The 24,888-nt window shown below is 41.4% G+C and overlaps 1 protein-coding gene across 1 annotated transcript in view; it reads left to right on the forward strand.

Moving 5' to 3' along the window:
* The window catches only part of MRC1 (mannose receptor C-type 1), a 56,965-nt gene that overhangs the window by 28,957 nt on the left and 3,120 nt on the right, over positions 1-24,888 (forward strand). The window contains exons 12-28 of the mRNA XM_033165197.1: positions 1,068-1,267; positions 3,417-3,541; positions 3,980-4,067; positions 4,456-4,600; positions 7,631-7,672; positions 8,047-8,210; positions 9,004-9,071; positions 10,143-10,243; positions 10,411-10,553; positions 12,410-12,524; positions 13,795-13,952; positions 14,615-14,717; positions 15,964-16,193; positions 17,931-18,096; positions 20,451-20,600; positions 22,028-22,144; positions 24,168-24,335. Coding sequence (XP_033021088.1) covers positions 1,068-1,267; positions 3,417-3,541; positions 3,980-4,067; positions 4,456-4,600; positions 7,631-7,672; positions 8,047-8,210; positions 9,004-9,071; positions 10,143-10,243; positions 10,411-10,553; positions 12,410-12,524; positions 13,795-13,952; positions 14,615-14,717; positions 15,964-16,193; positions 17,931-18,096; positions 20,451-20,600; positions 22,028-22,144; positions 24,168-24,335 — 2,283 coding nt within the window. The remainder of the gene's footprint in view (positions 1-1,067; positions 1,268-3,416; positions 3,542-3,979; positions 4,068-4,455; positions 4,601-7,630; positions 7,673-8,046; positions 8,211-9,003; positions 9,072-10,142; positions 10,244-10,410; positions 10,554-12,409; positions 12,525-13,794; positions 13,953-14,614; positions 14,718-15,963; positions 16,194-17,930; positions 18,097-20,450; positions 20,601-22,027; positions 22,145-24,167; positions 24,336-24,888) is intronic.

Below are 24,888 nucleotides of genomic sequence, written 5' to 3' on the forward strand. Positions count from 1 at the left end.
CTGTTCTTTGAGAATTTTCTCTCTCTAGGAAGTAGCTTACAACTATATTTAAAATTACAGCATTACAAATTCTGAATTTTAAATACGTAGTTGTACCCCACCCTGGGATCTGCTCGTGAAGTGTGGCTCTCAGGGAAAGAGGGACTACTCGGGAGGAGCAGGGAGAGAGAGAGGAGCAAGCTAGAGCTGGGAGAGAAGATAGCGATTCATCCAGGAAAGGGGGGGGGGGGGGTCGCTGGGTTATAGAGAACAGCCACCCATAATCTCTACAGATTCATCCTCCTCCTCCAGTCCTCGTCAGGAAATTTCTCCGGAAGAGAGGGAGATGCCAGGCTTGGGGATGACAGAACAGAGGCCCAGCACCATCAGTCACAGACAAGAAGATGAGCCGGGGGGGGGGGGAGACGCAGACGTAATTTTAGAGTACCGAGCCGTTGGTTGTGTTGGCAGGCGAGAGAAAGCCCGCCACTCCAAGGAACTGAAACTGATTGAGCAGTCATGGCTGCAGAGACTCTGTAATTCCATTATGGACAATAAATAGTTTTAGCTTACCTAAAGGCTTGTCATTACTCATGAGCAACATCCAAGGGAAGGAATAAATCCCTGACAGTGGCTAATAATAATAATAATAATAATAATAATAATAATAATAATAAATAGCAATAGTAATAATAATAATTCTATATGTAATCTATCAAAATAAAACAATGAAACCACATTAAAATTGAAATCCAAGAGGCTCTTGCAAGACCCTCAATATACCGGTACACCGAACACTTCTCAAAGATTGCAAGGAATGAGGCCTGCCGAATCTCTTAAAAGGCAGAGTCCCACAACTGGGGGTACCAAACAAGCATCTTGTGGGCACCTCTGAGCAACCCCTCCAGCAGAGATCTCAAGAAAAAAGCTGTGTTGATTGTACAATTTGTTTTTTTGTTTCGTTTTTAACCCTTGAGATTTTATGCTAATTGGGGTTAGGTTGCTAATTGGCAGTGGCTGTGTTTTCCCCTTTCCTTTTTTTGTGTCAATTACATGGTCCTGTGTATCTCTCTTAATGTCCCACAAAGGAAGGAAAGCAGGCTGTGTTGCCATGAGGACTGGAATCACAGGTGGCTTATGGGATCTTCTGAAATGTGAGACAAAGTCAAAATTTCTCTGCAAGCGCTTTGCTGATGGAGTGACTTCTCCGCCGATACCAACAACAACTGCTGCCCCCAGATGCCCTGATGGCTGGAGTCCAAGTGACAGTAGGAACTTGTGCTTCAAAGTATGACATTCAATTGCAAGGGTTTCTTTTATGAACCTTAACAAATATGTACTGCCGTTTGTTTATATCTATTTGTAGTTAGCACAGGAAACGTTTGTTAAAAGCATATTGCCATCCCTCATCATTATGTTATTCCCACTTTTCCAAGCAGTGGGAGAGTCCAGAGAGACAGCAGGTCATTGAAGGCTTATTGCCATTTTGTAGGAATTGTGTTCATTTACAGATATACACAGCACCTGTAGTTTCCCCAACAAAAGGTTGTGTCTGGCAGCTTTGCCATGGGACTATTAAAGAATGTATGTAATCATAAGCAACATTAGCCATCTCTTGACCACCCAGTCTTTTAACAATATATTGAAAAGTGTCTATGCTTGCATTCATGCCAGCCTAATTAGAAGAGCTTAAAAAAACACAGCCTTTGCCCTTGTCCAACAGCCGTACTAACTTTCTGAAAGATTATCAGGCTTGTTAGCCAGTGTGGTGTAGAAGAGAGCCAGTGTGGTGTAGTGGTTAAGAGTGGAAGACTTGTAATCTGGTGAACTGGGTTCGCGCCTGCTCCTCTACATGCAGCTGCTGGGTGACCTTGGGCTAGTCACACTTCTCTGAAGTCTCTCAGCCCCACTCACCTCACAGAGTGTTTGTTGTCAGGGAGGAAGGGAAAGGAGAATGTTAAGCTCCTTTGGGTAGTGATAAAGCGGGATATCAAATCCAAACTCTCCTTCTTCTTCTTCTTCTGTTACTGATTTACAATACACACAGCACAATGGAAGCTGAGCACACAGCCTTCCATTAGCATGTGTATGTTGATAAATGATGCCAATGATTTGGTTTCTTCGCAAACAATGAGTATTCTTTCTCTATGGGAAAGGACCATATCATTGATACAATCTTACAGCAACAGTGGCGTGTGGCCATCACAGAGAAATGCTTCCAAGGCTGCTGTAGATGTAATTTGGCCAACGTTTCTTGGCAATTGGAAGTCCACCAGGGAAAGCCCCTTTGCCCAAGTCAAACCCCTCAGTGACTCCTTGAGTGGCTTTGCCTTCCTGAAATATGCCATTGAACTCTGATAATGTGTGTTCAGAAAGTAGCCTAAGTGCAAGAAGGTAACATTTACACGAAGTGCTCCAACCCACTTTGGCATCTGGTTCCATCCATCAATGGCTTGTAGCCCCAGAACACTGTGCAGCAAGGAATACTGCCCTCAGGTTGAAAAGAAGTTATCCACCCTTTTTACCTATGAACGTTATGGGAAGGATCTGTGACATTTCAAAAATGAGAGGGTTCATTTCATCTGGCAAAGAAAAGTATATCTCTAACATAAGTGGCCCATGTCTGGCATAGCTCAGTTAGTAGACTCTTTATCTCAGGGTCATGGGTTCAAGTCCTACCTTGGGGAAAAAGATTCCTGCATTGCAGGGGGTTGGACTAGATGATGCTTGTGGTCCCTACCAACTCTACAATTCTATGAGCATTTTTAACATGGTCCAGGATGTCACTAGAGTCGCAGACGTGGCTTAGTGCTGGATCAATCTTGACAGTGATGTCGCCTACTGAAATTTATGCTCCACTGAGTTGCCACTGAATTCTGCATAGAGCAAAAGATTGGATACAATTTGGACGGAAAATACCCGAGAAATTGGACTAGCTTAATAACACAGGCGGTCCCCCTTTCTCACTCCAGATATAGCTGATGGAGCATCGATAACTTGGTGGTAGAGCATCTGTTCTGCATGCACAAGGTTCTAGCTTCAATCCCCAGCCTCTCTGTTGAAAAAGGAGCTCAATGATTAGATGAGGGAAAGAGACTTGTCTGAGGTCTTGGAAAGCAGCAGCAAGCTGGAATAGATAATACTAGGCTAGATGAACCAATGGTCTGACTTGGTTTAAGAGAGATGATGATGGTAATACATTAGCTGAACTCAGTGTTTCTTTTTCTGGGGGCACTCAAGGGTACACAGTACCAGCACCATTTTTTTCTAGAAGAAAAGCACTGGCTGAGCTGAACCGAAAATATCTTAATTATATTACATTTATTTTGTTATAGTGAACATAATTTATAACCTCCCTTATTATGAAGCAACGTTTCTTACTTTTATCATGTGCAGAGCTTATTGTGCCTAACTGTAAAATAACATATCATCATTAGGCTTTTGTGAGGAGTGATGACAAAAAATCGTGGGCGGATTCTCAGAGTTTTTGTAGAGCCATGGGAGGTGAGCTGGCCTCCATTAGCAGCTCCAAAGAGGAACGTTCACTGCAGCGCTATTTGTCGTGAGTAAACTGATTTATCCATGTTATCATAGTTATTTCACACCCACATTTAAAGCACTCTTGTACCACTTTAACAGTCATGCCCCCCCCCCAAGAATCCTGGGAAATATTTGTGGCTCTGCCTCAGATGGGAAATGTATTGATCTGACAGAAATAAGGCCAGTGAGTAGACGACTTGACTATTGGAAAAATAGCAAATATCGCACGCCGTGACAAATATCATATGTCGTAATAAGCAGGTGGTCTTTGAGGCGGAACACTGAGATGCACAAAGTGAATCTTATTTCAAAGACAAGACAAGAAGCTTAGTTGGAAACTAAGAATTACAATTACAAGCTAACATAGTTGGGTGCAAGCATTTAATCTTAGTTTAGAAGTGATTTTATTAAGGAACATGTCTATTTACCCAAGTCTCCTTATGTTTGTGTGATATCTTAGGGACCAAGGATTCAGCTCTTCACATTTCTGGCTAGGCTTAAGTTTACAAAGTCCAACTGAAGGATTTTCGTGGAGTGATGGCTCTCCAGTGAGTGACTTACACTGTTTCTAAAAGATTTTGGTTCAATTTTTCCTACTTACATGCCAAAAACCAAGAGAAGCAAATGAACATAGAGAGACTGAAAATCATGCTAAAAATAAAGTTTTAAAACCAAATACTGCAAAATGCTAAAATGCCCGAAGGAGTGTCTCCACCCCCACCAATTGTTCACTGTAAATATATATTAAAATGTGAGGGTGGGGGGAGAGAAAATGTCCTCATTTTGATGAGGACAACACAGTGTGGAGGCTGCAAAAGAACTTGCATGCATCATCAGAGCTGAGTGTGCTATAGCCTGACGTGTGAAGGCACACTTCATTGAAATGAAACCACCTTATTTCCAGCCAAGCAAAGTAACCAACTTATTTCTACGCAGCTTGGATATACAAACTGGGAGTATGGAGAGCCCAATAACTACAATGAAATTGAGCACTGCGGAGAGTTGAATGCAAATTATCGCATGCGCTGGAATGATATACACTGTGAGGACTTGTACAACTGGATTTGTCAGATTAAAAAAGGTAAGATTTCTTGTCTTATTAAGCTGTAATGTCACCAGAAGATGGCTTGTGATAATAATTTTTAAAAAATACTAAAAATGTTTCAAAAACAAATCAGCTTTCTGATTAATTCAACACACACACACACACAGATGTGAACTGACAATAATAAATCTGTGGCTGTTTATGGTGTGAAAGCTGCCATAAATACTTCCTACCAGGTGCCAGCAGAGTTGAAACACATTCGGAAGCAAAGCGAGTGGAATATCGGCCCTGAGTCTTGATTGATCAGAGACACAAGAAATATTGCTTACATTGCTAGTGAATAACCTTTGGATAATTTTTCTCCCAGGAATGCCCTAATTATATTGAGATCCTTTGAAAAAGAAAAAGTATTGGTCATTGTTGCATAGCTGGTGGTAGTCCTGCTCAGCTGAGCTAGTCAAAAGTTTCTTTCCTCCTTTTGTTGGAATACTCTTGAATTTCGCAGTTAGAAGCCAAACTCTAAATTCAAAATTTTGATTGAAATTCTATCAACTTTCGCAGATTTCCATTTTAGCTCTAGTAAGAAGTCTTGCTTTTTGCTTCTTTGTTGTTGTTAGGGTATTTCCAGACTGTTGCTATTTTTCTTTGGGATTCAGTCACATAACAGCAAATTCACACTGTGCCATTTACAGTTAATTGGGAGGTCTTAAGCAAATTGTCCAGAAGATCAAACTTGTTAAGGAATGGGGAAATGCACTGGAATGCTTAACCGACAAATAAATGCTCCTGAAATAGCCAGTCATCCAATCTTCCTGCAAACAAATCTCAATGAACAGACCATCTGGAAGCATCATTAGAACACTGTTCCAAACTAGAGGAAGGTAAAGACATTAGGGAGGAATTAAGTGTAAGTGGATGTGCTAAAAAAAAGTTTGCAAAAGAAAAAATCCAATAGTTTGACCACGATCTTAGAATATGACCGCCAATTTTCACATTTTCAGTTATTGTGTGAGATTGCACACAATCAAACCTATCAAGTCCCCCACCCCGTCCGAACATATTATATAGCCACCTTCACAGGGATCACTGTGAACTTCATTTTTTATACATTTTTTTTTCCTTTGGCACCATTTGTCAAATTCAAACCCATTGTGAAAAGTCACTCCATTATTATTTTTGGTTACAAAATGAGTACCTTTAAAAATATGTAAAGGTAAAGGGACCACAGACCGTTAGGTCCAGTTGTGGATGACTCTGGGGTTGCAGCACTCATCTTTATTGGCCGAGGGAGCCGGCATCCAGCTTCCAGGTCATGTGGCCAGCATGACTAAGCCGCTTCTGGCGAACCAGAGCAGTGCACGGAAACGCCGTTTACCTTCCCGCTGGATCGGTACCTATTTATCTACTTGCACTTTGATGTGCTTTTGAACTGCTAGGTTGGCAGGAGCAGGGACCGAGCAATGGGAGCTTACCCCGATGCCCCCGTCACGGGGATTCGAACCGCCGACCTTCCGATCAGCAAGCCCTAGGCTCAGTGGTTTAGACCACAGCGGCACCCACGTGTCCCTTTAAAATATGTGTGACACAGAAATCCAAATTCCACTTAATTATATTAAAATACCACTTGGAAATAATGTGGGAGTTGGGGCAGAGCAATCCTTTTTTTTGCCAAATCATTTTTATTAAATTTCCAATTATAATTATCACATCACATATTCCAATTTTACATATAAATATGATCCAAATAAATCCAAATATACTGCCAAATTATTAATTTTATACGACTTCCCATGCTTCAGACTATCAGGAGTCTTAATGCCGATTTTCCGTTGCCTTCCATAGTCCTATTCAATATCTTCGGTTCCCTTTCTGATGTTGTCCTTCATTCTTCTTTCAGGCCACTGAGTTGATCCAACAAGTGAGATAAAACATCCAAAAATAATCCTTTCTGTGTGGATTTTATGTCCGTAGCCTTTTTCCATAAATTGCAGCTCCCCCTGACACACCATAGCTGTCAACTTTTCCCTTTTCTTGTGAGGAATCCTATTCGGAATAAGGGAATTTCCCTTAAAAAAAGGGAAAGGTTGACAGCTATGTGACACACTGGTATTTCTTAAGTCCGAATCCAAGGGGCAGAGCAATCCTAACCCCTAATTCAACATGCTGGATGATATTGTTGAACTTCCCAATTGGCCAAAATGTACAAAACAATTTCAATTGTATGCTGGAGGTTTAAGCAAGTGGATTGTGATTTATTTATTTTTAAGGGTATTGTCTAGGATGAATTAAAAAAAATGTTCAGACAAACATTTGTGAAAAAACCAGAAGCCTGCCTTCTGAGCATTCTGACAATTGATATCTCAGATGATAAGAGGATGGTAAGGATAAGCAAGGAGAATGCTGATCATAGCTGCCAACTTTTCCCTTTTCTTGCGAGGAATCCTATTTGGAATAAGGGAAAAGTTGACAGCTATGATGCTGATTGCTAAAAATTGGAAGGGAGATAGGACACCAACAAAGGAAGAATGACAAATTAAATTGTGTGAATATTTGGAATTAGCAAAAATGTCAGAGGTGATGAGGAATCAACCAAACCAAAGGTTTAAAAAGGAGTAGGACTACTTCAAAGAGTACTTGGAAAAACATTGTTCTCAAACAAAATATTTGATGTGTTTCGACTAAATTTTGCAAAGTAAATAACAGATAGATTATGTATATATTATGTAAGAGAAGTGAACTAAGGAAAAACAAGACAGTTGAAAGATAAGGAAGAAGTAAGTAGCCACAATGAGGTGGAGGGAAGTCACATGTGAAGAAATACTGATTTATTTTGGTTTACATTTGTGAATAAGATAACATATTTTGAAGAACAAATGCAATATATGTGTACAAATAATTAAATTAAAAACTCAATACAGAATTTTTTAAAAAACATATATTGTTGAACTTCACCAGACTCCACCAGCACAGGGGCTCCTACTTCCTTGATCACCTTGAGGCATTACTTATCTTAATTATTGGTTTTAATAGGATAATATATGTGTGGATCATATCTTTTCCCCCCAGGAGAAGAACCAAAGCCTGAACCGACAGATCCACCTATACCAAGTAAGTTTGCATTGCTTCCTTTGAAGAAATCATGTCATGTCAATAACCAGGGATCGAAGCTAAGTGAGTGTTGCCATTTCCACCCAGGCAGGTGGAGGTTTCCAATTTCTTTGAGAGTTGCATTGCAGGAATAAGGTTATCAAGCACAGCTTCTCCCACATCAGTTGCTCAGAGTCCAAAACTAGATGCGATGGGGCAGGCATCTATGGATCTGACCTACTCAGATAATTTTTACACACCCTTTCGTTGCTCTGCCCTACTGTGCCCTATTGCTTTAAGAGGTTTATTCACAGCCCAGATCTGATGCAGGAAGTGACCCAGGTGGGCGTGTTTAGCGATGCACCCCCCCCTAATCCATACCACCTCTCTCGCAGAATTTCAATATAGCAGTGATGGATGGCTCATCAATGGAGACAAGCAGTATTATTTCAGCACTTACACTGCTCCTATGGAAACAGGACGTGAGTTTTGCAAGAAGAACTTTGGAGACCTTACAGTCATCGAAAGCAACACTGAAAGAAGATTCTTAACAAAATATGTAAGGCGCTAGTTTATTATTTCCTCAAATAAATACCGGTGCTTCAGACTAGTGAACATTCTTTGTTATAAAAGGCTATGCCTTTTCAGAAATTTCATTTCGTGAAACACATGCTCCAGAAATTTGGCATACCTTTTGTTCCCTTTCATGTTGTTATCCCTGAGTAACAGCAATTTGCCATTTAAATCACACACATTTATTTTATTTCATTTTATTTATGTATTAATTTATTTTGTAAGATTCATGCACCGCTTGATTTGTAAGAAACCTCAAAGCAGCTTATGAAAGATAAAACCGTAAAATCAAGAAAAATTCACAACTGTACTTTCAAACATACAAAAGTTTAAATACTTAAAACAGATTAAAATTCCCCTCAGCTTTCTAAGTATTTGGGTAGGCTTGTCTAAACAAGAATGTTTTTAGCAAGTGCTGAAAAGAGAACAGTGAAGGCACTTGCTTGATCTCTCTCTCTAAAAAAACAAAATATATTAGGAGATATTTTACGAGCCCCCCTCCCCCCAGGTTTCAACTGCCTGGGGGCATCCACAGGGTTTAATCCAGCACAAGAAGGAGACCTGGAATAACGTTTCTTTCTTTCTTTCTTTCTTTCTTTCTTTCTTTCTTTCTTTCTTTCTTTCCTTCCTTTTCAGTGTTTTAAATAAGTTTCAGAAGGTGGCTAGGGACTTTAGTTATTCTCGATGTGTTTTTGAAGGGGTTACATTTACAATGGCCGTTTGTTGCCTAAAAACTCAATGTTTGTCTCAGTCATAGCATTTTCATCTTCATGCTTTAGATCTCAAAAAAGGACTGGACCAACGCTTACTTCATTGGCTTAAAACTGAGCCTTGATAAAGACGTTAGGTAAGTAAACAGAAAACATTGGAGCTTATTATGTGATTGTCGATTTATGTGACTGCCGATTTATTAATACTAGACAAATATACGTAGTACTATACAGGGAATCACGCCCAATACAGTATATTCTGTAACTTTTCTGCATGCACACACGCGCACACATTGCAGAGCTGGAAAAAGATTGCAGCAACTTAGTGGGGATGTATATAATGTGTATGCTGTATACATTTTAAGTAACCCTCTCCCCATTTCCCATCCTGGGAACTGTAGTTGGGAAGGGTAGCTGTGTAAGTGGTAAAGTGAAAGTGTTGTGTTTAGGAGTATATGCTTTGAATGTGCTTTAAATGTATGGTGAAAACAGAGATACAACATGCAGGGCATTCTAGTTTTGAAAAGGGCATGAAATTGAGAGAGTGCATAATCAAGGTTTATAAAAATACGTATGATGTAGAAAAAAAGTAGAGGGAAGTCCTTCTCCCTCTCTTTTGAGATTACTAGAACTATGGTTCTGGTTCCAGCCAGAGGCAGATTTAGGGGAGCATGATCCATTCACTTGCACTGGGTGCCAAGCTGAGAGGGTGCTGTAGGGGGTGCTGCAAAGGTGAGAGGTGAGGGAGGGGGTGAATTTTGGCATTGCACAAGGCACCACTGACATATTAAGGCCCAAAGTCCCCCACTGATCCAGTGAAGCTGCCTCACGGGCAGACGAAAGGAAGTTAACATGGAATTCACATCCTGAAGACACCCAGCCCCCAAACTCCAAACCAGGTCATATTTAGGCTGCTTAGTGGAACTGAAATGCAAATTATAATGGAAGCAGATAGGGAAGGAGTTGCAGGTAGAGGAAGGATTCACACCCACACCAACCCCTGAGGATACTTCACAGGAATCTTCATCAAACATGGGGCTTTCCCTTCATATCTAGTTCAGCTCTCAGGGCCACAGCTTGGATTAATGCAGTAATAACTGGGAAGCTAGTATTGGTTTCCCCTCCCCCTAAAGATTACCCTTGAATTTCCCTTGCACTTTAAGCCATGTTGAAAACAAATCAAGATAACCGAATAATTTGTCTTTAAGCTGGATGGACGGAACCCCGGTGCAGTATTTAGCCTGGGCACCGCATGAACCCAACTTTGCAAACAACGATGAAAACTGTGTGGTCATTTACAGAAGGACAGGTGGGTGGTCTGCCGATAGTCAACATTTTATTTTTGTGGCGACACATCATGCATATGAAATTTCCAGGAAAAATAATAAGGCATCTATTTGTACAGGGTGAATGGTATTCCTAAATGCAATCCACAGTTTAACTTTTATGACAGATCACTTATTATTTCCTGTTTAGGACTTTGGAATGATATAAACTGCGGCCAACCCTACCCTTTCATATGTGAAAGACACAACAGTTCAATCAATGCAACAGTTGCTCCTACAACTCCTTCTGTTCCAGGAGGATGTCCAGAATCATGGCTTTCATTTGAAAACAAGGTACCATTATAATGTTCCTGTTTCAAAGGAACACTGGGAAAAAGCTATAAATATGTACATTACTGTCCCACATGGCTTTGTCTGTTTTTATTTTTTGCATATTCAAAATGTGTACAGTATTGGCAGACTCCATCATAATGCAGCTCTGCTCATGTAGCTGGTCACTATCAAAATGAGCACGGATCTCATTTATCTGATCCTTTCCATTCTGCACTGTGTATCATTTGTTTAGGCCAGGGCACCTCCAGATTGGTGTTGTGTGGTCCAACATGTTATTGATACTATAAGTGTACATACTTGGTGGCTTCATTCTGCTTCAGTTGTTTCTGTGATGCTTCCCCAGTCCTACTGCATTATTGTTGCCGGGAGTTGCAATAGAACAAGGGAAGTGGGACAGAAATAAAGCAGGACATTTGTGGGTAAAATAAATAAATAAATAAAAAAGGTATGGGATTTCAATCAGATGTGTGCTAATTGGAAATGAAGCAGTGTGACTGCTGCAAAAATTTGAAAGCAGCATCATGTGCCACAGTCCCCACAGCAGGGATCGGCAAGGTTTACCTCTCCTGGGCTGGTTCACTTATGCGGAGATCACTCCGTGGGCCGGATCGCGTCTGTGTTTTCCAGCATCTGTGTATGCACATTCGCATTTTCTGGCGCAGAAACGAGTCTCCGCTCCCCGCTGTGCTGATTTAGCATAGCATGTGGGGACTCACTTAGCGGGTGGCTCAGTGTGGGGGCAGCTCAGGGGCCATTTAAATGACCCCCCGTGAGCCACTTGTGGCCCATGGGCCACAGGTTGCTGACCCCTGCCCTACAGCATTATGAGCACAAATCATTTGGAATGCACAATAAAAAGGGGCCTTATGTCTGTAATAGTAATAATTCCCCCCCCCTTATCTCTATAATTGCAAAGTTTTTGTTTACATAAATTTATTGGGGAAGGGCTTTAGCTCAGTGGCATGCTTTGTGTGGAAGGGGTCCCAAGTTCAGTTCCTAGTGTCCCCAAGGCTGGACTGAGAAAGAATCTTCCCTGAAACCCTGGAGAATCACTGGCAGTAAGCAGCCACAATGCTGAGCTAGGCACACCAGTGGTTTGACTTGTTATAAGGCAACTTCCTACGTTCTGTGTTAATAGAGAAGCATGTGAGAATGTTGTGCCTTTCACAGCCCAAGGTTGGCAGCAGATTGGTTCTGCATAAAATTTTAGATATGACAATCCTGCACTGAAAGTGATGTCACCTGTGAATCATCGTTTCCGTCTTAACCCCAGTTTGACAACATCTAAAGTTTGAGTTGTAATAGCTACAGTGTACAAAAGAAATCAGAGGTGAATTTGCTGGTTTATTGTGTCCAGGAAAACAGCCTAGGAGAGAAAGAGCTGGGATTCTTAAATCTCTGAAGCTGACATAGTATTTGCATGTTTGAGCTAAGATGAGCCTATATATATGAGGTTCAATAACTTATCACAAATAGTTTAAGGTAGCCATAATTGTGGTACAATTAACTTAATTTCACCAATTATTTTGAAAAGAAAATGCTTAATAAAGAGTTTAATAAAAACAAATTCCATATTTTGTTTTGGGAAGGTTCTTCTTACAAATATTTCTGGATGTTTTCAGATCTTACTTCTCCAGCAGTAATGTAAACATACCCTTAATTCAGATGTAACATAAAGCCATAGTTTGATTCTAATGCTGGTTTGCTGATTTGGAAGTAATGGCAAACTATGGTTGGAAGGATGGAGCATGTCAGGCAAATGTCTGCTTTCTGGGCTTGAAGATGACAATGCTACCTAGACCTAGATTATACTCAGATTTCTTTCTTTTTTAATAATTCTCTCTTCAATTTTTTAGTGCTACAAAGTATTTGGGTTGACAGATGAAGACCGAAATAATTGGGATTCTGCACGAACAGTTTGCAAGCGCTTACGAGGAAACCTGGCTACCATATCTAGTGAAAACGTTCAAGGTACTCCACATTTGCATCTATAGATGCAAGCACAAGTAATACTTGCAAAATATTACTTCAGTTTTTTATTTTCTGGAACTAATGTGCCATCAATCTGCACACCCATCTCTTCCAGTATGCAATGAAAGGCTGTAATAGTAGCATTATAGTATACTGATACTCATCTTCTATTGATTACAAAACAAAATGTGAATTGTATAATGCAACAGTGATACAATACAACCTACAAAAACGTTTTTGGCAGCATGGGCACCTGCCCATTACTTCATTTGGACATAATGGCAAACCATACTTTGCCTGTGGGCTTGGATCCCAAATCACCGCTTGATCCTGCTTTAAGATCTTGAGGCAAATATTGTTTGTACAGTGGTACCTCGGGTTACAAACACTTTGGGTTACAGACTGTGCTAACCCGGAAGTAATACCTCGGGTTAAGAACTTTACCTCAGGATGATAACAAAAATTGTGCGCCGGCGGCAGCAGGAGGCCCCATTAGCTAAAGTGGTACCTCAGGTTAAGAACGGTTTCAGGTTAAGACCTCCACAATGAATTAATTACGTAACCAGAGGTACCACTGTACAAACATTGTAAACACTGTTGTTTGCAGGGACCTGGGGATGGAAAGCCACAATTTCTACAAGCCAAAAACGGAAACTTCAAAGCTCCTCTCTTCGTGTAGGGATGGGGACACCTGGGAAGGGGAGCGAGCTGGAATTGAAAATTAGGAGGGGGAGAACCATGAGTTTTCCCCAGGTGTGTTGGGGGGGGACACTTCCCCCATTTGTTTCTGAAAAGTTGAGAAACCAAAAAATGGGAGGATGGGGTTTCCCACAATTTTTCCATTTTTGGGGGAGGGGGAGGGGGAGTGGAAGGACCTTCACATCTTTAGATGTGCAAACCAAATATATATGCATGTAAGCTTGAGTCTGCCTGTGTTCAAAATACCATCTGAATACAATTGATGCCTGAGTGTGTAATAATGCTCAATATTTGAAGTTATGAAACAGTGAATACCAATTTATATTTTTTTAAAAATTCTCTCTGCACTCTCAAGCAGAATCTAAAACTTACAGTTGTGGTTTTAACATTTCCCATAATCCTCTGTGTTTTCTAAAAGTAATAATATATATATATATTTAATTTTCAAAGCATTCCCCTTTCCTTTCATTCATTCATTCCAAAACTCAGTTCAAGGCTGTTTGGTTTTGAATAGTGTCTCAGTTTTTGGAGATGTCAGCTTTACCTTCCACTTTTCCTTTTCCTTCCTTAGCTTTCCTTACTTCCCAGTTGAACAATTTCCCAACGGATGCATGGATAGGATTCAATGATATCAACTCAGAAGAGATGTACCTCTGGACAGATGGAAGCAGAGTCAGTTACACAAACTGGGCAAAAGGCTTCCCATCATCTAATTACGATGCAGAGAGGGTAGGTATTTGATGAATGCACAATGTGGTGAATGTTAATTGGAAGATTGCTCCTTATCATCCCCACAACGCTTCCTTTTCCGCAAGCTTCTCCTGTACGTGGCCTCAAGTCAGAACCATACAGTGAGGAAAAAAGAGGCAATGTGAAGGAGCAAAATGTAAGTTAATAGGAACAGCAAAATTGCCAGCAATACTGAATTGGAAAAATATAACACTGAAAATTAGTATTTTTCAGATCTCCTTTGCCATAAAACCAAGCCCTATGCACCACAGAGTGCAAGCTGTGTTTTGAACTTGAGGCAGGAGTCCCAACAAGGAATTAATTTGTGCCAGAGGGACATCTAGTAGGTAGGGAAACAAGATCCAGTGGTAGCTGCTAGGAAGGCAAGGGCAATTCTGAGACTTGGCCAGGCAAAGCCCAAGCCTGACCCAGAAGCCTGATGATATTAAGGAAAATGAATAGGTTGTTGGGTTAGTGGAATCACCCTGAAGCATGGGAGTGAATAAGAGGTTTCATAAGGGGCAACAGCGTATAGATCTGAAATGTCCCGACTCTACTCCTGGTGGCTCTCTGCAATTAAATTTATATAGCTGGGGAAGAAATCAAAGATGCTCTGAATCTCCCACTACTATTTCTAGCATTTGCTTCTTCTTCTTTCATAGGAAGATTGTGTCGCAATGAAAAACAGGCCTCTTCAAGAATCGGGGAAATGGAGACATTTTCACTGTTCTGATAAAAAAGGCTACATATGCCAGGCAGATACAGGTGGGTACTTCTGCTAATCTGTTTCCCTTGCTTACATTAGAAGAAAATCTCATGCAAGCCCTGATTAAGCTTTCATGGTTTCCTCTATGCTTCAGTAAAGGGCATTGCAGAGGGTAATCTCCAACTCTACAGTTCGATGATTTTAAAGTCGCCTAGATAGCAAGGTGGCCTTTGGACACATGGAACAGTTTTAGAGCACTTTTTGCCACATGGAGTTCAGATCTTGGAGGTTGCCAGGGTATAGTTCAAGGCATGGCGATGTTCATTTTCTGCACCTCTGGTTCAGTGATATAGTATACTGTATAATATCTGTACAGAAAAAAATACTATGGGCATCCTATTTCAAGGTCACAGGTCTTTCTTGCAGTGCTTTTTTAACTGGAGGTGCCAGGGACTGAACCTGGGACCTTCTGTGTTTGAGTCATCCTTACCACTGAGCTGTGGCCTTTCATTGCGTACATTTCCGCATACGATATCCTAGTTCAAAGGAGTGGCCGCTGCATTCCATTCCATCCCACTACCTCCATGCAATGACTATCTAGCTTATCCAATCTACAGGTGAAACTCGAAAAATTAGAATATCGTGGAAAGGTTCATTTCTTTCAGTAATTCAACTTAAAAGGTGAAACTAATATATGAGAGAGACTCATGGCATGCAAAGCGAGATATGTCAAGCCTTTATTTGTTGTAATTGTGATGATTATGGCGTACAGCTGATGAGAACCCCAAATTAACAATTTCAACTTTGGGGTTTTCATCAGCTGCACGCCATAATCATCACAATTATAACAAGTAAAGGCTTGACATATCTCGCTTTGCATGTCACGAGTCTGTCTCATATATTAAACTCCAGTAGCTAATGAAAACATTTGCTTACATAAATGGACTTTTCCACAATATTCTAATTTTTTGAGTTTCACCTGTACATCTCGTCACAAGCTTATGGGCAGCATCCAGCTGACTTACTCTGTCAGCGCATGTATGTCCATTTGGGTTCTGTCCCCTCCCCTCTCTCCACATGTACCTCACATCCTCCCCAGATTTGCACTGGAGGGTTGGTGGAACCCCCAGAATAGATTTAGAGTCCACATGGAGGAAGAGAGGGGGGCATTCTGTGGCACGAGTGGAAAACTGCATTGATGGAGCAAGTTAGTTGGATAGTGCCCCATTTTTTTCCTTTATATTTCCGCCCCCCCTTAAATTAAAGAAACACTGCATTAGATTTAATTTCCCTTTCCTTTTGCAGACCCCAAAACTCCTGTTCTTCCAACACCCACAACAGCATATCGTATCCGTTACAATAACAATACCTACTTCTTCTTTGAAAGCAAAATGGCATGGAAAGATGCCCAGAAAAGCTGTGAACAACAAAGCTTTAACCTTGCTAGCATTTTGGACCCTTTCACCCACTCATTCCTCTGGTTGCGGCTGCTGAAGTATAAAAGCCCAGTGTGGATTGGCCTCAATACTAATGTGGTAAGTACATCACATATTAATCTAGAAGGGGCCTTAATATGGATGCTTCTATTTGTTTCTAGTTATTTGTTTATCTCAGGTCATTCAATCAGCATGCAATTAAAATTGGATAATAGGTTACAATACACATTCAGTTCAATCCAGCCAACATTTCAACTCTGCTTTCTAACTTTCTTAAGGACTCTTATAAACCCAGATGGTTCCAACTTTTACATAGCAAAATTGTATCGGTATTGACTTGGAACTCTTGTACAATTCAAGTGAGCAATATATGTATCGTAATATTCAAATCAGATGAAGGGACATTGAAAAACAAAATGAGTTAGCTGTAAATAAAATTTGCTCCTCCAAGTTTTATGATTTAAATACAACAGATAACAGGGTCACATATTTCAATGTTAATAATTCCAGTCCAACACAGGGCCTTTTTGTTAGCCCGACTGAATGTTTTCCCCTCAGCTTTTGTCAAGGACAGATATTTAAACACCCCCAGAAACAATAGATATTGCGGATGTTTTTTGAATGTGCTGGACACAGTAGAACATATTCTTTTCTGCTGTCCATTGTACAACCAGCTACGCAAACACATGCTATCCCCTTTCCTGAGTAGTATAACATCACAGCACAATGAAAATATCAGATTCTATCTGTCTGATATTAACCCAGAAGTAATTGCAAGGGTGACTGACTTTTTATCAATAGTATTATTGATAGTATCAATAGTATTATCAATGCGGCCCATGGGCTGGAAGCGGCCTGCAGAGGCCATTTAACTGGCCCACAAGCCACCCCCAAACCGAGTCACCTGCTTGGTGAGTCCTTGCACGCTGCGCTAAACTGGCACAGCGCGGCACAGGGACTCTCTTCTGCAGCTCCAGAAATCGCTTCTTCACATGCCCAGATGCCGAAAAATGCTTCTGCACAGACATGATTTCCGGCATCTGGGCATGCTCAGACGCAATTTCCAGCGTCGCGCTGCGCCAGCCCAGCCCACAGAGGATCTCAATGGGAGTGATCCTACCCATGCCTGGTAAGCCTTGCTGACCCCTGTCTTAGAGAATAAATTCCAATGAAAATCCTTGCTATTACATATTTTTACATGGCTGTTTATTTGTATATATTTTAAAATTTTATATATGGATGTTTTATGATGGCCTATATTTGTAATGCCTAGTAATAGGTTTGGCAAAGTAAGTAAGTTCAATCCAAATGAAGCCTAGATGAAGGAGATTAAATTCACTTTCTGATATACTGAGTCAGTTAGATTTTCCTGTCCTGTGCTACAAAGGGTAAAAGCCCTGTTCAGAATATCACATGTAGTGAGAATCACATGCAGAGAACAGGGTTTGTTGACACCAAACTATCTGTTATGTTCCACTGAATTGCAATACATCAAGATATTCAGTGCTATCAGTTGTGGGATGAATTGGCACAATGGATTTATATCATACTACATGTGTTAAGTGGTTTACCAATGCCAGGAGTTCTATGTTATCAGTCACTGGGGATTTTTTTTGTGAACAGTCATTGTTAAAAAGGTCGTTATCACTGTCTGTACCTTTGTATTTCCGGTCCTCTGACCTCACTGTTTACAATCTCTCATCTTCTCCTTCTATATATAGACGGTACAACCAGAACAAACCTAGAGACTGTACTTCAGATAGCAGTGACTCTTGTAATGGTCTGCGTCTCAGCCTGTATACTCAGTGAATTTTGCTAATGTGCTAATTGTTTCAGACCGATGGACAATACACATGGATTGACAAGTTCAAAATGAAGTTCACAAAATGGGCTCCAGGGGAACCAAAACAAAATTTTGGTTGTGTTTATCTGGATTTGGATGGAACCTGGAAGACAGGATCATGCAATGAACATTATTTCCCACTCTGTAAACACTCTGACGGTAAGCAAATGAAGAGCAACGCTTCTCATTCACTACTTGTCTTTCAGGTTGAAGCATCGCCTCACAGGCAAGATAATTTAGCCTTTTTTGCAGTGAGCAGCATGGCGTTTGCATTTCACAGAGGTTTCAAAATACGTTTATATAAACAAAAACATTTTGAAAGGTCCACCCCTGTGTAACTTGAGCCATTTTTTTCAAAGGACTCAATTTGCAGCATTTTTCTACCTGCTAATTCCTTAAAATTATCCCAATTATCCATTTGGGACCTCCTGAGCCCTTATACCCCAGCTTGATCAATGAGATCCATCTGCGGGAGCATCACATGCCATTCCCGAAATTGGCAAGGCTTATTTGACAACAACAAGTAACGGTGCCTTAAGTGTCACCAGCCCAGTATGGTGGAACGCTCCACCAATAGAGATTCAGCAGCCACTTTCCGTTTCAACTTTTAAACACTTGCTGAAAACTTCCGCCAGCCCTATACACGAGATTAAGAAGACATCTTTCCACAATAGTTAACTGGTGCATGTTTTTAAGCTTCTTTGTTGTTGTTCAGTCGTTCAGTCGTGTCCGACTCTTCGTGACCCCATGGACCAGAGCACGCCAGGCACGCCTATCCTTCACTGCCTCCCGCAGTTTGGCCAAACTCATGTTAGTAGCTTCGAGAACACTGTCCAACCATCTCATCCTCTGCCGTCCCCTTCTCCTTGTGCCCTCCATCTTTCCCAACATCAGGGTCTTTTCCAGGGAGTCTTCTCTTCTCATGAGGTGGCCAAAGTACTGGAGCCTCAACTTCAGGATCTGTCCTTCTAGTGAGCACTCAGGGCCGATTTCCTTGAGAATGGATAGGTTTGATCTTCTTGCAGTCCATGGGACTCTCAAGAGTCTCCTCCAGCACCATTTAAGCTTCTTATATGGTTTTAATTGTGTGGTTTTACGTACTGTCATTGTCATCCACCTTGATAATTTTTTAATGAATGGTGTTATATAAATACTTTTATAAATTAATAATGCCCTCCCACCTCACTCAGTGGGGCAGAACCCACCACCTCCATAAAACCTTGGTCCAATCTAGGCCTGGTATGGGGAAAAAATCCTGCATGGTTCAACATCAGTTTGATGGCCAGGAAGTTCCCACATCAAACCAAGGGTGAAGGTTGGTTGAATGTGGTTGGACAGGGCAGGGGAAGCGAGTGCCCAGTCTTTCCTGCTCATGTCACATGGTGGAAAGCAGCCTGTCATATCTTGGCTTATTACCATGAGCCAGAGGGGGAAATATCAAAACTCATTCAAAGAGGACAAGGAAAGGAGCTGAATTAGTGCCTTTTCCATTCCTACTCTGAATGTTTCCATATTGGGTTGGGGTTGGGTTTTTGTTTGTTTTTAGCATTGCCCAGTCTCCCACTGTAAGCTGTGTAGGGACGTGGGTGGCACTGTGGTCTAAAGCACTGAGCCTCTTGGACTTGCCAATCAGGAGGCTGGTGGTTCGAATCCCTGTGAAGGGGTGAGCTCCCGTTGCTCTGTCCCAGCTTCTGCCAACCTAGCAGTTCAAAAGCATGCCAGTGCAAGTAGATAAATAGGTACCACTGCAGCAGGAAGGTAAACGGCCTTTCAATGTGCTCTGATTTCCATCATGGTGGCCCATTGTGCCAGAAGCAGTTTAGTCCTGCTGGCCACATGACCCGGAAAACTATCTGTGGACAAACGCCGGCTCACTTGGCCTGAAAGCGAGAGGAGCGCCACAACCCCATAGTCACCTTTGACTGGACTTAAGCATCCAGGGGTCATTAACCTTTACCTTACTGTAAGCTGCATTGTTTTCTACACATCCCCTATTCAATATTATGTCAATCTCTCCTCACTTTTTACAAGGCAAAGAGTGATAATTCCACGTTAAAACACAGAGTGTGGAAGTACCCTAAGTTTTTTTTGGGGGGGGGAGTTGTCAGGTAATCAATTTCTCTTTTCAGAATCTAATTTCAGCAACCTTTAAGTCTGCTATCCCAAACAGAGTATAGATATTGAAATACAATGTTAGTTGCCTCTATGACATCCCAAACAGAGTATAGATATTGAAATACAATGTTAGTTGCCTCTATGACATTTTTGAATCACCGTTTTTGGATTTTCCAGTTCACAGAATTATTAGTAATTCATTGGTACCTGTGCACTATGAACGGTTTAATTTAAAAATGACATTTTTATAACCAGTTATAGGAATGTCTCAATTGCGCCAACAGATTTTCTATTAAGTTCCTCATGCAATAAACATACCTGTGCCACAGCATAGAGAATCTGGTGGAAAATTAATTGAATTACAAGTTGCTGCTTCCCCCCTCCCCCCCCCCAAATAGTGACAGCACCTACTGAGCCACCTCAACTACCTGGAAAGTGCCCAGAATCACTGGAGACACCGTGGATTCCTTTCCGTGGCCACTGCTACCACTTTGAGACGTCATCTAAAAAATCTTGGCCTCAGGCTTCTTTAGCTTGTTTACAATTAGGTAAGTACCTTTCCATTTAGATGCAAGATGAAAGACGTTACAACTTGATTAGTTACATGCTAATCTCCCCCTTTCCATTAGGAGTAAGTTGGCTTCTAGCAGCAAAAGGGATATACAAAATGCAAGATTAGTAGCAAATCATACACTAAACTGTAGCATCTTAGAAAGCTTCATTCTGTTGATCAGAGAGAGAAGGAGAGAGAGATCTAGTACATACAGAAACTTCAACCTAAGGTGGGACCTAGTATATCTTGACCTGAGAAACATGTACCTGAGTATCCAAAAACCTTGGATTATTAGCAATCGGTGGACTAGGGGGACTAGGCTAGTCCCCTAAATGTTTCCAGTAAAGTAGAGTATTAAAGTATTAAAGCCTGGCACCTCCTTTAATACTTCTGCTTGGGAAGCTTCTGCCAGGTTTAGGAAGGGAGGCACAACGCTCATGTGTGTGGCGTTCCCCAGCCCAAATTGCCCTCGCAAGCTGGCACCTCTGGCCCTAACTGTTCTCTAGCAGATGTCTAAGGCCTGTTCCTTAATTCCGAAGACTATTGTAAAGGCTGAGTCCCATCAAACAGCAATAGTGATAAGTACAGTGGTTCCCCGCTAGACGAAAATAATTCGTTCTACGAGTGTCTTCGTAGAGCGAATTTTTCGTCTAGCGAAGCGGCAATGGAGCGCGGAGGTTTTCGCGCCAAAAAAATATAAAAAAATTTCCGTCTTGCGAGGCAGCCCCATAGACTTTTTCGTCTTGCGGGGCAGCCTTCCGCTAGACGAATGCTTTCGTCTAGCAAGTTTTTCGCCTAGCGAGGCATTCGTCTAGCGGGGCACCACTGTAGAGAGAACAACAACAGAGGAAGGTAGGGATAGCTGAAAAATGATGAGTGCAGACTCTTAACCTGAAGAGCTTTGTGCAGGTGCTGGGTGAACATTTTAGTGTACCTATATCTGGCATCTTTCAAAGCTTTGTGGTTAATTTGATGACTTTCCCATCCTTATGTTTACAACAGTTTTTCCCCAGAGACAAGTGATGGAGGTTTTGTAAATCTCAGCTCAGTGAAAGAGAGTATGTATATTGCATACAAGAGATTAAAATATGAAAAAGCGGTTTGTGAATATATGTAACTCTATGGAAAACACAGGGAGTGGGTTAATAAAAATAATTCAGTGGTATGTGTGGAATCTGCCATGGTCAACCCATCTTGATGCCAACAAGTGTTTGAAAAATAAATAATATCAGACATAGTGAAAGGAGATGATCTTTTTTCCTGGAGTGTCAAAATATTATCTAGTGTTCTGAATTGCAAAAATTAATTTTGCACAAGTAACAGTCCCACCCAGGAGTTAGTCTTCAGAGCATGAGAATTTGAAATTAGCCATTCTAATCACCTAAATTATGTTCTCTTTGTTTTCTTACTCATGTTTTGCAGGTGGTGGTCTGGTTTCAGTAGTTGATGCAGTTGAATCACATTTTCTGGCAGAAAATGTGGAACCTCTTGAAAGTAAAGCTCGATCATTTTGGACCGGAATGTTCAGAAATATACATGGTACATTTTTTTGTTTTATTTTTAGTTTATGCTTATGTAATCAGTGAATGTTTGTTATTATATACACTTAATTAATCTAAATGTTAATCATATCTGGCCAAATTCAAAAGACGGAGATTTAACTCTACCGTATTAAAAACTCCACTTTTTCACCAGCACTTCATCCTTTGTAAATTAAAGTTGAGGAAACCAGGGTAGATAACCTGATATTTGCATTCATCCTGGTCACAGCCCAAAATGTAAGCTTTTCTTTTAAAAAAAAATCAAATTCTACAAATTGCACTGCTTTAATTCTGAACCAGTTAAAAAATTCAAGTCTTAAGTACATCCTGCTTAACTAACTGACAGTTTAACCAGATAGGAAGTTATTAAGGAAGACGAACAACTAGACATTTGGGTTTACAATTTAAATAAGTCTTTTATTGACTGTACCACCAATTATGCTAGGATCTCTGAAGGCCTGTACCAGGTGGGATAACCTCCAGACTGTGGGCCTAATGAGCCTCCATATGCCTCCCCATTTGGCCCATGAGGCCATTTTAGAAAGAGTGCACCCATGTGCCCTATAAAGGTAAAGGGACCCCTGACCATTAAGTCCAGTCACAGACAACTCTGGGGTTGTGGCGCTCATCTCACTTTACTGGCTGAGGGAGCCAGCGTTTGTCCACAGACAGCTTCCGGGTCATGTGGCCAGCATGACTAAGCCGCTTCTGGCGAAACCAGAGCAGTGCACGGAAACACCGTTTACCTTCCTGCCAGAGCGGTACCTATTTATCTACTTGCACTTTGACGTGCTTTCGAACTGCTAGGTGGGCAGGAGCTGGGACCGAGCAACGGTAGCTCACTCCGTCGCGGGGATTTTAACCACCAACCTTCTGTTTGGCAAGACCACAGCGCTACCCGCGTCCCACATCTGCCCTATAACTGATGCCATATATGTCACCAGATAAGGAGCAGGTAAAAACCTGACTCAGCTGAAAGGATGTTTACAGACATCCTGGAAAGGGCTGTAGCATCAGCTGATCCTCAGGAACCGCTTTCAAAGCATTGCACAAAATAATGCTTTGAAAAGATCGCCTAATGTGATTGTTACATCAGGTGATTGGCAGGTGGATGGCTTATTGTGCAAGATATGGAAAAGAATCAGGGGGTCAGCAAACTTTTTCAGCAGGGCACCGGTCTACTGTCTCTCAGACCTTGTGGGGGACCAGACTATCTATCTATCTATCTATCTATCTATCTATCTATCTATCTATCTATCTATCTATATGTATATGGGGGGATGAACAAATTCCTATGCCCCACAAATAACCCAGAGATGCATTTTCAATAAACGCACGCATTCTACTCATGTAAAAACACGCTGATTCCCGGGCCATCCACGGGCCGGGTTTAGAAGGTGATTGATTTAGAAGGTGATTGGGCTGGATCCAGCCCCTGGGCCTAAGTTTGCCTACCCATGGAAAAGATAATTTCACCTACTGAGCCAAAAATGTTCCCCACCCCTACCCTATACCAACGAGATCATGACCATCTTGTCCCAACATATTTACTGACAAGTAACTCAGCCAAGAGAAAAAGCAAATCAAAATTGTGCACAAATTCCTTTTATATTTGCTTAGTTGTCTGCTTAGGAATTTTGTAGGAAGAGCCTTCAAAGTGATTGGCAGGGGGCGGGGCAGGGAAGCAGCTGAATTTGCCACAGTGATATAAAAATCTGCAAAATCTGGTGGCCAGCCCAAGGACTGCATCATGCATGATGTTCTCCAGGCACAGATATGCACAAGGCCAGGAAACCACCTGCTCCCATGTTTTAGTATCATATTTGAAAATCACACACCCATTTATTTTAGTGTATTGACATGCATTAAGAATCAAGTTCCCAATGAGCATGCCCAGCAGTTCCGATATATTATACACAGTGAAAATTCCACATCCTTGTTCAGAAAACTCTGCTCAACATATAACTAGAAGCAGCCCCGCCAGAGCTCTTTCTCTCATTTATTTTCTAACTTAACCGTAGGCAATTGGTTATGGCTCGACAACAGCGTAGTGGATTTTGTTAACTGGAACGAAGGAGAGCCCTCTCCTCAAACTAATGAAGACTGTGTGGAAATGTATTCTTCATCTGGGACTTGGAATAACCTTTACTGCAGATCCTACCAGGCGTATATTTGCAAAAGACCTAAAAGTATGTAACACAGTAATTATACTTTACTTTGTTCCTGGGGAATATTCATTACATTGCAAAAAGCGATGCCAGTGAACCTTAGCCTTGCCCAAATTCTTTTTGATCTTGAATGAAATCCAATCTGGAGAAAGATTCACAGCTTGCCCCTCACCAACAGCCCATTTGCCTTCTCTTAAAAACCAGGTGGAGCTGGCAAGCGTCCACAGGGAAAACTGAGGGGAGTTCACCGCATGCCTGAAACTCTATAATGAAGTTGGAGTGTCCATCTTCCTCAGAGACCTTGTACATCAAGAGGATGCTTGGTTGGGCTTGGGATTTGCCTGTTACTGGAGGTCTTTTACTGACCATAATGCAATGTAAAGGAGTGACATCTCCATTGCAGTAGGCCTTGGGGGGGAAACTCCATTTCCCAAGGACTGCTGGGGCCTTTCTCCTTGGAGAACAGGGGGTAGGCCTTCCACCTTCCCTATCTTTACAAAGGGACTAGAGTGCTGCTGCTGCTGCCCCCACTGCCCCCACAGCTGGCTCAGCCAGGATGTAAGAGTTTTAAGGA

The sequence above is a fragment of the Lacerta agilis genome, chromosome 12, assembly GCF_009819535.1.
Source record: "Lacerta agilis isolate rLacAgi1 chromosome 12, rLacAgi1.pri, whole genome shotgun sequence".
In the NCBI taxonomy this organism is placed as follows: domain Eukaryota; kingdom Metazoa; phylum Chordata; class Lepidosauria; order Squamata; family Lacertidae; genus Lacerta; species Lacerta agilis.